This window comes from Procambarus clarkii, chromosome 61, assembly GCF_040958095.1.
Source record: "Procambarus clarkii isolate CNS0578487 chromosome 61, FALCON_Pclarkii_2.0, whole genome shotgun sequence".
In the NCBI taxonomy this organism is placed as follows: domain Eukaryota; kingdom Metazoa; phylum Arthropoda; class Malacostraca; order Decapoda; family Cambaridae; genus Procambarus; species Procambarus clarkii.
Genome location: NC_091210.1, coordinates 16,156,615 through 16,171,614, shown reverse-complemented (window position 1 = coordinate 16,171,614; position 15,000 = coordinate 16,156,615). Strand labels below are relative to the sequence as shown.

General features: G+C 42.9%; 1 protein-coding gene across 1 annotated transcript in view; it reads right to left on the bottom strand.

Annotated features, from left to right (window-relative positions):
- The window catches only part of LOC123774296 (autotransporter adhesin BpaC-like), a 47,032-nt gene that overhangs the window by 31,763 nt on the left and 269 nt on the right, over nucleotides 1-15,000 (bottom strand). The window contains exon 2 of the mRNA XM_069308004.1: nucleotides 8,509-8,981. Coding sequence (XP_069164105.1) covers nucleotides 8,509-8,981 — 473 coding nt within the window. The remainder of the gene's footprint in view (nucleotides 1-8,508; nucleotides 8,982-15,000) is intronic.

Here is a 15,000-nt window from a genome sequence, read left to right as displayed (position 1 = left end):
CATAAACACCTCCAAAGGATACCTGATCAACCAGGCTGTGATACTTCCGTCAGACTGAGAGCGGCTGTGTCTGACAGCCTGGTTGACCAGACGACTAACCAGGAGGCCAGGTCAGAGACCGGGCCGCTGGATATTGATCCCCGGAACGAAGACAAGGTTAGCACGAAGCAGTTCTACATACAAGCAGACTCCTCCGGTGTTTGAGCAATTAGTTTGCATTAAAACGAGACTCCAAGCGATTCAATTAGAAAAGTAGAACGCACGTATTACCTGGAGAGTTTGTGTGTGTGTGTGTGTGTGTGTGTGTGTGTGTGTGTACTCACCTAATTGTACTCACCTAATTGTGCTTGCGGGGGTTGAGCTTTGGCTCTTTGGTCCCGCCTCTCAACTGTCAATCAACTGGTGTACAGATTCCTGAGCCTACTGGGCTCTATCATACCTACATTTGAAACTGTGTATGGAGTCAGCCTCCACCACATCACTTCCTTGTGTGTGTGTGTGTGAATGTGTGTGTGTGTGTGTGTGTGTGTGTGTGTGTGTATGTATGTGTGTGTGTGTGTGTGTGTGTTTACTAGTTGTGTTTTTGCGGGGGTTGAGCTTTGCTCTTTCGGCCCGCCTCTCATCTGTCAATCAACTGTTTACTAACTACTTTTTTTTTCCACACCACACACACACACCCTAGGAAGCAGCCCGTGACAGCTGACTAACTCCCAGGTACCTATTTACTGCTAGGTAACAGGGGCACTTAGGGTGAAAGAAACTTTGCCCATTTGTTTCTGCCTCGTGCGGGAATCGAACCCGCGCCACAGAATTACGAGTCCTGCGCGCTATCCACCAGGCTACGAGGCCCCCCCTGTGTGTACTCACCTAGTTGTACTCACCTAGTTGTGTTTGCTGGGGTTGAGCTCTGGCTCTTTGGTCCCGCCTCTCAACCGTCAATCAACAGGTGTACAGATTCCTGAGCCTATCGGGCTCTGTCATATCTACACTTGAAACTGTGTATGGAGTCAGCCTCCACCACATCACTGCCTAATGCATTCCATTTGTCAACCACTCTGACACTAAAAAAGTTCTTTCTAATATCTCTGTGGCTCATTTGGGCACTCAGTTTCCACCTGTGTCCCCTTGTGCGTGTTCCCCTTGTGTTAAATAGACTGTCTTTAACACAACTGTCTTGTGTGTGTGTGTGTGTGTGTGTGTGTGTGTGTGTGTGTGTGTGTGTGTGTGTGTGTGTGTGTGTGTGTGTGTGTGTGTGTGTGTACTCACCTATTTGTGCTTGCGGGGGTTGAGCTTTGGCTCTTTGGTCCCGCCTCTCAACCGTCAATCAACTGGTGTACAGATTCCTGAGCCTATTGGGCTCTATCATATCTACATTTGAAACTGTGTATGGAGTCAGCCTCCACCACATCACTGCATTCCATTTGTCAACTACTCTGACGCTGAAAAAGTTCCTTCTAACGTCTCTGTGGCTCATGTGGGTACTCAGTTTCCACCTGTGTCCCCTTGTTCGCGTACCACCAATGTTGAATAGTTTATCCTTGTCTACCCTGTCAATTCCCCTGAGGATTTTGTAGGTAATGATCATGTGTGTGTGTGGCCTCCTGGTTGCTGGACTGAACAGCCTGGTTGATCAGTCCAGCAACCAGGAGGCCTGGTCGACGACCGGGCCGCGGGGACACTAAGCCCCGGAAGCACCTCAAGGTAGCCTCAAAGTAGGTGTGTGTGTGTGTGATTGAGACGGAGTACCAGAGAGCCCAAACGTAGGCACAGTTGCCAAATCCTCGGATTGTAATCATGATTCGACAGTCGATGTCTGGTTGGCTACCCTCGTATGGGCGTCATATGGCAACACTGCAGTAACATCCGGTTCTTGGCTATCAGACATATCAATATTATTCCTCTCACCGCAAGTGATCTGTTTCTTGATACGTACTGAGTTTACGTAGCAGAGGCCAGTGACTATGGCACAGCGGCTGGTCAGACTCTGCGGGTTATCTTGAGGTTATCTTGAGATGATTTCGGGGCTTTAGTGTCCTCGACCAGGCCTCCACCCCCAGGAAGCAGCCCGTGACAGCTGATTTACTCGCAGGTACCTAGGTAACATGGGCATAGGGTGAAAGAAACTCTGCCCATTGTTTCTCGCCGGCGCCCGGGATCGAACCTGGGACCACAGGATCACAAGTCCAGCGTGCTGTTCGCTCGGCCGACCGGCTCCCTCGGGTTGGTACAAGAATTCCATCAACTATGAACAACTTTGATGAAATGGAACAAGAGAAGAACAGAAGCGCATTTATACCGCAGCAAGCTAGGATACTCATGTGCATGGGAAATAGGCCTACAGAACAAATCCATAAGGGCCGTGATGAGGATTCGAACCTGCGTCCGAGAGCATCCCAGACGCTGCCTTAATCGACTGAGCTACGACATGGTCAAAAGCAATTGAAACCAAAGTTCTACTGAAATTACTGGATCCTGCAGCCTCTCCGAGGCACAAACCAGGGGCCAGATTCACGAAGCAGTTACGCAGGCACTTACGAACCTGTACACCTTTTCTCAATCTTTGGAGGCTTTGTTTACAACTTTTAAACAGTTAATGAGGTCCGAAGCACCAGGAGGCTGTTTATAACAATAACAACAGTTGATTAGGAAGATTTCATGCTTGTAAACTGTTTAATAAATGTAACCAAAGCCGTCAAAGACTGAGGAAAGATGTATACTTTCGTAAGTGCTTGCGTAACTGCTTCGTGAATCTGGGTCCAGGCCTATAGGCTCCAGAAGATGAGAGGAAATGTCAGAACTGTGAAGAAATGCCCAACAGATTCAACAGTTACACACCAAGTGAGTAAATGGAATGCACTAGGAAGTGATGTGGTGGAGGCTGACTCCATACACTATCAAGTGTAGATATGATAGAGCCCAGTAGGCTCAGGAACCTGTACATTAGTTGATTGACGGTTGAGAGGCGGGACCAAGGAGCCAGAGCTCAACCCCCGCAAGCACAACTAGGTGAGCAACAAGTATGTGTTCAACTGAGATTTAACAGCGCAGAATAAGTTGTTAAACACATTGGACAAGTCAAGTCTCACACAATCAGGGATCCTGCGCGGGGCAGAAATGGTTGGGCACGTTTCCCTTCACCTATTGCATCTGTTTACGGATGCATATGTGGTGGCAGGTATATGTGTATACATACATGGAGCACGTATATGTTAGTGTATGTGGTGGTAGGGGTAGGTATGTGTGTGTGTGTATATATACGTTGGGGCAGTTGTATATAGGTGGGGGAGCACGTGTATGTAAATAGAGGCGGGTGTACGTGCGCGGTCGTGCATGGCTCATCAAAGCCTAAAGGAATTTGACTGAAAGTGACGGCAGTGTGTGATCTACATTCGGTTTAGGCCAACGCAGTGACCTCGCTACCACAGGCAACGGTATCTTCTCTATATAGAAAATTCATACAGCAACAAAAAACTGGTTTGAACACTGGTGTAGTAAACAAGAAAATAAATCAAACCGCAAAAGTCGCCGAAAGCGTCGCGATAAACGACCTTCATAACGTCGCTCCAAGTCACAATGCACGTGATCGAACGCTGCATCAGATTCCCTTTCCCGCGCTGCCAGACGCACGCTAGGTACGCTAATATCACCTCTACCGTCCCCATTAATACGTGCCAGTATCCTGTGGACAAGCGATATATATATTGTTAACCGCGTGGGAGAATAGGTAGATGGTTGCATCAACGAATACTCCGTAGCCTCAGACCGCGCACTTAAAATGGCGGGAACGCCACAAAGGCCGCGATTTGGCGGGAAAGTGGGAGGTGTGGCGGCTTCTGCCTGAGTTCTCATTGGTCGATGACCTTGTCGGCGTCTACCGGCGTCACGTACGACAATTGTCTACTGGAGTATCAAATTGAAATTGAAAGTATTATACATTGCCTTAAAAAGAGCAGCATAATATTTGTTTTCATTGCCTACGTACATTCACTGTGAATATAAATTACGTAAATTTACATTCAGGAAAGACCTGGGTAAATATTGACTTTGACAGAAAGTTGTTGATTTATGGAATAAATTACTGGTTAACTAAACGTGACGCGCATTGCACACAAATGCTTCTACTGCATCAGTGAAGAGCCAAAGTAGATTGCTATCAAACTCAGTGACATCACTGGATTGTTTCGAGTGAAGGTCAGACAGGTATTTGAATGCGTTTGGGTGATAATAAATAACTAGGAGCTGTCTCATGTGGCCCAATAGGCCTTTTACAGCTTCCTGTGTTCTGATGTTCTCGTATGTTTTTAACAAGGGGTTTCATGTCAAGTATCATCCAATGATAACAACAAAATTCGCAGGAAAATTAAGCAGCATTAAAAATCACAGCTAAATGATAACAGGAAAATCACAGCTAAATGATAACAGGAAAATCACAGCTAAATGATAACAGGAAAATCACAGCTAAATGATAACAGGAAAATCACAGCTAAATGATAACAGGAAAATCACAGCTAAATGATAACAGGAAAATCACAGCTAAATGATAACAGGAAAATCACAGCTAAATGATAACAGGAAAATCACAGCTAAATGATAACAGGAAAATCACATCTAAATGATAACAGGAAAATCACAGCTAAATGATAACAGGAAAATCACAGCTAAATGATAACAGGAAAATCACAGCTAAATGATAACAGGAAAATCACAGCTAAATGATAACAGGAAAATCACACCAAAGTCGAACGGATACCAACATTCACGAAATTTTCTCTCCTCGGGTTATAAAGGAATTTAATAATTTGTTATGTAAATACAAAGCTAATTTTAAGGCCAACATAAACTCGGTCAAACAATAGCTATCACACTAGAAGGTGAAGGGACGACGACGTTTCGGTCTGTCCTGGACCATTCCCAATCGACTTGAGAATGGTCCAGGACGGACCGAAACGTCGTCGTCCCTTCACCTTCTAGTGTGTGGTCTGGTCAACATACTTCAGCCCCGTTATTGTGACTCCTCGCCTGCGTATAGCTAACACAAACTTTAAATGAATTTTAAAACATGTTCGGGCCCAAATATACTAAAATCAGCCAAAATATTAGAGTAATTACATATTTAAATGTGTGAAATTTTAAAAATATATATATAACATTTACTGAAATGTGCTGAGACTAGACTTGACGTCAAAAATTAACCCAAAAATGTGAATAATAATAAAGAGAATGGAAGATAAAGCTTAACTCAGTTTCTTGGCAACTAACTAGTGGCATTGTCATACATTGTGGTCCCCAACGTTACAAATGCAACCTATTATAAGACGAAATAATGACAAATACCTACAACCCGTTCTCGCACTTTCTTACAGTCAATATTGACTTATTGAATACGTGTATATGTGACATACTAAACATACTAGTTTACCTTGAAAAGCTTCATAGGAAACACCGACCTTACCTAACCTTCTTAGTATGTTAAGATACGCATCTTATTGCTTCGTAATTACAATTATTACTTAACCTATTGCTACATTTTCTGTGCATCAGACTCGATAGGTAAGGTGGGATGTTTGGGTTCGTTCGTTTCTGGATAGGGTGGGAGGTGGATATTCTACTGAGTGGAGAATTAAAGAGATGGATTTTTAGAAGAGCCCAAGGAGATCCTGAGCCAAGTGCACAGACAAGGCAAGAGAATACACAAATGACTAATTACTGGGATTTCATGACAAATGAACAAATAAAGCATTAGACAATTAGCCTTGTCTTTGTTCATTTGTCCGAACGTTCTCACAAAACTGATACGGAAATGGCTTCTTCACAACTGTAACAACTCTTGTATATATCTCAAAAAAAAAAAAAAATAATAATAATAAATTGTAAATCATTTTCAATAGGAACATTATTGAATCTGGTTTAATACAGAGTACAAAATCATGTAATTTGAATATTAGCAGTGGTTTGTTTAGATCCATTTTTGATTAGTCAGTTAAAGGGAGATTTGAGTAGGATCATTAATATACTTTTATATCAGTAATACCTTTTTAATGTCCCGTTAGCTCATTAAAGCCATTGTTCCTCACCTCTTTTCTGCCTAGATATCCACACCCACGGAACTGTAATCTTAACTGTCTTAATCTTTCGTGGTCTGACAGTCATATATATATATATATATATATATATATATATATATATATATATATATATATATATATATATATATATATATATATATATATATATATATAATATATTATTAAATATGACCGAAAAAAGTAAGATTAATAATTCTAACACGAATTTTCTCAATATTTCTTATGTTTCTTTTCACTGCTGATGGTAATTGAAAAATCAATTCTCCAAAATTCATTTTTATTTCTAGTCTATATAGTGTATGTATATATATATATATATATATATATATATATATATATATATATATATATATATATATATATATATATATATGCACATATGCACCCTCTAAAATATTGAAAGAAAAGCATAATTTGGGTGAAACGAAAAACCAATTTTGGGAAATAGTATAGCAATCACGAATCAAAAATTAGTGTGAGGACCCCAAACCTTGACAAATCCTCCATGGCAGCCGGAAAATGACAGCTGATCAATACAAAACATCACATATAAAGCTGATGCAATGTTTAGTAAGCTTCCTCGTCCATGACCACTTGCGAGACACAACAACTAACAAGGTCAAACTTTCTTACAAGCCATTGTCAGTCTGATCTTTTGTTTTTTAAAGGAGCAGTTAACCTTCTTAGGTGATTCTTAGTCTTTGAGCTCTCTGTAAGTCCATTTAATGACCCTTATAGTAATATTAATAATTTATATGAATATTATACTATATATATATATATAATATATATATATATAATATATATATATATATATATATATATATATATATATATATATATATATATATATATATATATATATATACATGCGGAAAATCCACAGAGAAATATGAAATGAGGTGAACGTTTCGGCTTTGTTAAAGCCTTTGTCAACACCAGACTGACTAAGGAGAAGGGAGAAGGGGGAAGATATATAGGCCGACACCTGACCAACCCATCCCTAGGGTTGGTCAGGTGTAATTAACCAAAAACAGGTATAGCTTAGCTTAGAATGGTCAAAGAGGATTAAGCGGTCAGAGAATAAGGATGAAAGATTAAAGAAAAGCCTCATGAACACACAATATATGAATATACAATTATAATGAGACATTGTAAGCCTCTCTATCAGAGTTGTTTCTTAAACTGTTGTGCAAAAAACTGTTGTGCAAAAAAAAAAAAAAAAAAAAAAAAGATTAAGACTCTTAAGAAACAACTCTGATAGAGAGGCTTACAATGTCTCATTATAATTGTATATTCATATATTGTGTGTTCATGAGGCTTTTCTTTAATCTTTCATCCTTATTCTCTGACCGCTTAATCCTCTTTGACCATTCTAAGCTAAGCTATACCTGATTTTGGTTAATTACACCTGACCAACCCTAGGGATGGGTTGGTCAGGTGTCGGCCTATATATCCTCCCCCTTCTCCCTTCTCCTTAGTCAGTCTGGTGTTGACAAAGGCTTTAACAAAGCCGAAACGTTCACCTCATTTCATATTTCTCTGTGGATTTTCCGCATAAAATGATCAGTGTTTTGTGATCGTCAATTGCATATATATATATATATATATATATATATATATATATATATATATATATATATATATATATATATATATATATATATATATATATATATATATATATATATGTATGTCGTACCTAGTAGCCAGAACGCTACTACAGAATCAGTGACGTCTTTGATAGCTAGGCAGAAGAGGAGGGGGGACTAAGGGATCACCTTGTTGGACTCCTTCACAGAAGTCTATTTCATGCTCCCCAAAAAGAAGCTTAGAGTCCCCACTGTAGCACGATCGGATGAATGGGTAAAGGGGACGGAAATGGTTGTGTACAGCCCTGAGGACAGCGTCTCGTCTGATTTGATTGAAAGCATTTTTGAAGTCATTTTTACTAGTGGCTTCTGGTCCGGGAGATCAGCAATGTAAGCCCGCGCTGCATGTGTTGCAGCTTCACAACCTAGGGGGATCCCAAACCCGAGCTGATGAGGTTTCAGCAAGGTGGCTGCTTCCTGGCTGATAGATCTGACTGCAGCCTTAGCTACGAGGCGTCGGAGGGTGTTGGCACTGGGCCTGATACCCCTATCCTTCTTCTTTAGAGCACAGAGTGCTGCTCCATGAAAGACAGGCCTGATGTCCTCAGGGATGCCGCCAGCCAAACACATGTTGGAGAATCTGGTAAGTTTCACTAGAAGGTCCTTTGCAGCATCTCCAAGCACCGGGTTCAGCATTTGTTTGATGTGCTGGGGTCTTAGGCCTGTAAAGCCCCCTGCTGAACCTGTTGGGAAAGACATGGCTGCTTTGTACACCTCAGATTCTCGAACAGTCAAGGGTTCTATGCCAGTATGGTGTTCCTGGTTGATACCTGGTTGATGGGGTTCTGGGAGTTCTTCTACTGCCCAAGCCCGGCCCGAGGCCAGGCTCGACTTGTGAGAGCAAGTCCTGGGGATCCTGGGGATCCCTGCTGCTATCTGGGGCTCTGGGAGGGTGTTCAATAGTGTCATCGCTGGTCATGATTCTGATGGCACCTGTGGTATTGCCCTCTGCTATTTTCCTGGTGATGTGTGCTCTCATGTTGTGGTTCTCAGATGAGCTGTTGGTCGACCTGCGGCTGGTGTTCTTGGCACGAGGGGGGAGGCGGACCAGGTTGTCTGCTCTGTTGAATTCATTAATAGCCCTAATTACTGAGGTTGCTAATGACTTGTCTCTCCTGGGCGGTAATGCTAGGCATGCATTCCCAAAAAGTAGGAGATCGTGCCATGCTCCAATGGTTCTAGGAGCATTGATGACCTTTGTCAGCAGACTGGTGAGTTTGGCTGCTGCTTGGTGACAGGCAGCCTTGGGGGATGTGGGGCAAGGTCCTGATGGACATCCATGTCAAGGTCCAAGGTGTATATATATATATATATATATATATATATATATATATATATATATATATATATATATATATATATATATATATATATATTTTTTATAGAGTATGAGAACTACATACCACATGATGGCTACTTGAACCAAATCACTACTAACTACCATATGATCGTCTCTAGGACCAAACAACCACTAACTACCACCATCGCACAAGCACTAACAAGCACAACTACCAGCCCCGGACCGCCGCTACCAGCCGGCCAGTGAACAAGTTCATTAACCACATCACGATCCTGTACTAAACAGTCTCCTTAAGATGCTGCTGGTTGTTCGAGCAAGGAGCAATGCTTCTGCTGCCTCCCCCAGGTGAAGGATGCTCCTCCCTCCCCCAGGTGAAGGATGCTCCTCCCTCCCCCAGGATGGGTGTAGAGGGCTCCTGCCTCCCCTTGGATGGGTGAAGGATGCTCCTGTCTCCCCCAGGATGGGTGTAGAGGGCTTCTGCCTCCCCCAGGATGGGTGTAGAGGGCTCCTGCCTCCCCCAGGATGGGTGTAGAGGGCTCCTGCCTCCCCCAGGATGGGTGTCGAGGGCTCCTGCCTCCCCCAGGATGGGTGAAGGATGCTCCTACCTCCCCTAGGATGGGTGTAGAGGGCTCCTGCCTCCCCCAGGATGGGTGTAGAGGGCTTCTACTTTCCTTGCTCTGTCGTGTGCTAAACTAATATCATTTATATGTAGAATTGAGAAACTTAAAGGAAATATGAGTTTCAAATTCACACACACACACACACACACACACACACACACATGTTAGGGGGCCTGACGGCTGAGTGGACAGAGCTCGGGATTCGTAGTCCTAGGGTCCGGAGATCAATCCCCGGTGGAGGCGAAATCAAATGGGCAGTTTCTTTCACCTTGGTGACCCTATCATACCTATTCCCCACCTAGTAGTTAAATAGGTACCTGGGAGTTAGACAGCTGCTACGGGCTGCTGTGTGTGTGTGTGTGTGTGTGTGTGTGTGTGTGTGTGTGTGTGTGTGTGGAAAACAAAAAAAGTTGATTGACAGTTGAAATCTCATGATCTCCTTGATAACCCAAGCCAGCTATCTCCTTGATAACCCAAGCCAGCTATCTCATGATAACCCAAGCCTGCTATCCCATAATCGCCATAACTCAAGCCTGCTATCTCATGATCAGTATGATAACCCAAGCCAGCTATCTCATGATCCCCATGATAACCCAAGCCAGCTATCCTATGATAACCCAAGCCAGCTATCCTATGATGACCCAAGCCAGCTATCCTATGATAACCCAAGCCAGCTATCCTATGATAACCCAAGCCTGCTATCTCATGATCCCCCATGATAACCCAAGCCAGTTATCTCATGACCCAATTATAATAACCAAAACTACTCTTATATAACAATCTTGTCCCTGAACGAGTCAAACATTCCTGCTAATATATCTTCAAAAATTATTTTTGTAAACCAGAGACATTAATCTCTAAAAAATTGTTCCCCCACTTAAAATATGGTTTTATTTCCAGTATTCATTTTCGTGAATGATAATATTCATTAAAATGTATAATAAGATAGTGTTTTATGCTTGCTTTACGTCCGTAAATAAACAAATGAGGGCAAATACTCGTTTTTCCCTTATGGGTAAAGGTTTATGCAGTAGCAAGTGATTGTACGTGAAGGGGAAGTGTGAGTACTTGTGGTCGTAGCAAGCAGGGGGGGGCCTCTGTTCTTCAGGCTCCCCCAGACATCGAACACGACCACACAGGTCCCCCAGACATCGAACACGACCACACAAGCTCCCCCCAGACATCGAACACGACCTCCTGCTGAACACTGTACTATGTACACCAGTCTGCAGTTACCAGACCTTGAATTATCTCCCATGCAGTTATCTCCCATCTCCCATGTAATTATCCCAGCCCCACGTACGGCTGGCCTCCCATATAAGTCAAGAGGGAACTTGAATTAAGCGGAGCAAGTGAGAGAGAGAAAGGTGATGGGGACTCTAGGGGGTCGAAGGGCCTAGAGGATGGGGGGGATAGAGGAAGGGGGATGTGGGAGAGAGAGAGAGGGGGGATAGAGAATAGAATAGGGAGCAAGAAGGAGGGAAAAGTAGGATAGATGGAAAGGTGATTGGAAGAGACTAGATGTGGTTCCCAAGGTTCCATCCTGGGACCCTTCTTGTTTACATATATAAAATAAACAATAATATAAATATATGTATTCTTTCTAGTTCAATAACTTAATTAAAGTTTGTTTTTAGCTTCAATTTTTCGGACTATTGTAAAGTGAAAAATACCAAATTCTTGTTTAATGTTTTGCTATATGACCAAAATTCACAGTCTATGGTGTTCTGGGAGTTCGTATCGGGGTACGTTTGGCACAGTATCACATAACCCCCCATTTTACTTGACCCCTATCCCGACCCACCCATGTTGGGCACGAACCCACCAGCAATTATTGTGAAACATTTGGTGAAACGAGCCTCTAGCCTCTTACAGACGGACAAGCACAGAAATAATATATATATATATATATATATATATATATATATATATATATATATATATATATATATATATATATATATATATATATATATATATATATATAATGTACCGTTGGCGAAGGTAATTTGTTCCAGGATCTGATTACTCTGCTGGCAGCAAAACGTATTTATTATATTTTGCTGAAGGTTTCACACACAACTATCATTGTAGACTCGACAGCGAAATTCTCAGCAATTTTTTCACTGAAGCTTGAACCTAATTTCTTCAATATCTTGAAGGTTTAAGTTCCTCGCAGGCATAAGGGGTCAGTTTTACCTTGAAAACAAAATATAACTTGGAAATATACCACATATGTACTTATTAATATGCCAAATATTGACTATTAGTAATATATGTACTGTCTTGTGTTCCAATTGGCATTTTCAATAAGGTTTATTTTTGATTGACGGTTTTTTTAAGAAAATAGGCACAAGATGAGAAACTTGAGGTGCCTATTTATCTAAAAGTTTCTTTCCGAGTTAATTTAGGCGTCATTAGAACTGTTAACAGATAAAAATTATTATATATACTAAATACAAGTCCCGTAGCGGGTCAAAATTTAACAGTTATTTTTTTTTTTACATTTTACTCTCAAAATTCCTTACAATCAAAGCTTGTACGTAGTTAGAACTGTTACCCGCGGCTAACAATCGCTTGGAGCACCTCAAGTAGACGCTAACTACCTCGTCAAGGTCCTCTGCGCTTACCGTGGTCATTGTGGTATCTTTAACAAGTATCTTTCGCTAAATCTCTGCCGATTATATGCAATTACGTCGTTATCTCTACGAAGTGTAGCGACGGTGATAACGCTTTCCATATCCTTGCCTCACGCTGACACTGGCGACGTGACCGTTTGGGCACTTTTTATGTGGTTTGGTGTTTATGATAATAGCGAAACGGTTTATGTGATGTCTTGGAGCATAGCTCACAGGATGGTCCTCAGGTTAGGAGCCTCGAACGTTGTCCGCTCGGCCGGTAAGTCCTGTGCTCATCTAGTTGTGCTTGCGGAGGTTGAGCTTTGGCTCTTTGGTCCCGCCTCTCGACCCTCACAGTCAACTGGTGTACAGGTTCCTGAACCATCAGGTTCCTGTGAGTGTGTGTGTCCAAGTGTGTCTCTTGCCAAAACGAATTAAAATGTTTAACAGAACTTTCTCCTGAATAATACAAGACTTGTATGTCAGAAACAATGCCTTAAACCCCAGCCACGGCAAGCAGGTCAAGACCTTCACTACCTCAAGCACACATCACCACGACTCACATTAATATGAAGCTCATAATTTACCTCCATATATACAAAAAGGTTATCATATCACCGTATTTGTCTCTGGGAAAAGACTTGGTGTAATCTTCGTCTGCTGTGTGAGAGGTTCAATAAATTTGCCTCGGAAAATATGTAATAATTTATAATTATTATACTTATTAATTGGGTTAGTGTAAGATATATCTCATGTGGGTCAGTTTTTTGTATTTTTTTTATTATTTTTTACCACAGACGTGGCCAGACATTTACAATGCTAACCAATATATATTCATTTTCTTCTGTCCTCTATGGACAGGGTTAGAGATGTGTTAAACATATAGTTCAGTGATATATTGAACAATCAACCACAGAAGGTGATCGTAGTGCTTTTAAAATGCTAATTTAACCTACATACACAGTGCATACACATACATAAACACACAGATTAACGTTTGCCCTACATAAACCAACCCGTTCTCACACCTGGCTATTTAAAGCAGCGGCCGTCCTCTCCAGATGCAGTCATCAATTTTAACATACTGCATATTAAACATTGGTTTGTTCTCATATATAAACTTATATTATTATATATTAAAAATCTATGTATAGTTTGGCGTAAGTTAGGTTAGGTGTTTAGGTTCTGTTGGCGATTATTTGTATTTGTAGTACGTGGGTGAAGCATTTATAGAATTGCGGTTCGAACAGAGGACGTGAGTGAAGCACTTGTTCCGGAAGTGTTCGGACGTCATTAGTCGTGTGTAAACTGCTTTTCATTCATAAACAGGGAGGTTTGGCGGCTGGATTAACGAGCTTGGATCTGTATATGCGAGGACGGGCTGCATAAACAGTGTTCGGTGTGTCTGTGTAAGATATCACCCCATGTGATATCTTACATCATGCAAGCAACTCGAGGCTTTCAATTCCTACATAATTATCCGTAAAACTTATAATTGATGTACAATTTGATGTAAATTGATGTAAAACTTATAATTGATGTACAATGATGTTATGTACATCTACATAACGTTTTTATCGTGTTTGTTTTCATAACCTGGAATAAACAAAGGACGGAGGCTTCCTGGCGCATGGGACGGGGGCTTCCTGGCGCATGGGACGGGGGCTTCCTGGCGCATGGACCGGAGGCTTCCTGGTGCATGGGACGGGGGCTTCCTGGCGCATGGAACGGAGGCTTCCTGGCGCATGGAACGGAGGCTTCCTGGCGCATGGAACGGAGGCTTCCTGGCGCATGGAACGGAGGCTTCCTGGTGCATGGGACGGAGGCTTCCTGGCGCATGGAACGGAGGCTTCCTGGCGCATGGAACGGAGGCTTCCTGGCGCATGGAACGGAGGCTTCCTGGCGCATGGAACGGAGGCTTCCTGGCGCATGGAACGGAGGCTTCCTGGTGCATGGAACGGAGGCTTCCTGGCGCATGGAACGGAGGCTTCCTGGCGCATGGAACGGAGGCTTCCTGGTGCATGGGACGGAGGCTTCCTGGCGCATGGGACGGGGGCTTCCTGGTGCATGGGACGGAGGCTTCCTGGTGCATGGAACGGAGGCTTCCTGGCGCATGGAACGGAGGCTTCCTGGTGCATGGGACGGAGGCTTCCTGGCGCATGGAACGGAGGCTTCCTGGCGCATGGGACGGAGGCTTCCTGGCGCATGGAACGGAGGCTTCCTGTCGCATGGGACGGAGGCTTCCTGACGCATGGGACGGAGGCTTCCTGGCGCATGGAACGGAGGCTTCCTGGCGCATGGAACGGAGGCTTCCTGGCGCATGGAACGGAGGCTTCCTGTCGCATAGGACGGTCCAGCCATCGAACAGTTCTGCACCAAATGTGTACCAACAATCGACTTGATAATGGTCCAGCACGGACCGAAACGTCGACTTTTTCCTTCATCTCCCGATATATGTGTTCGTCACCAAATGTGTACCAGTTGTAGCTGCGTTTAGGATACGTGGGACGGAGTTTTGGAACTTTTTTTTCTGGATGAAATGCAGCGCACACATCACTGTAGTGGGGGCGAGGTCATCGCTTGAGTCGTCCACCTTGGCATCAACTTACCTGTGACCATCCACCGTAGTTACGTTCACTGAAACGGATATTTACGACTAATTGGAACTTATATCCGCTCACTTAACCCTCCTCCTCCTTCGCTAACACCCTCTAAAGACTGTCT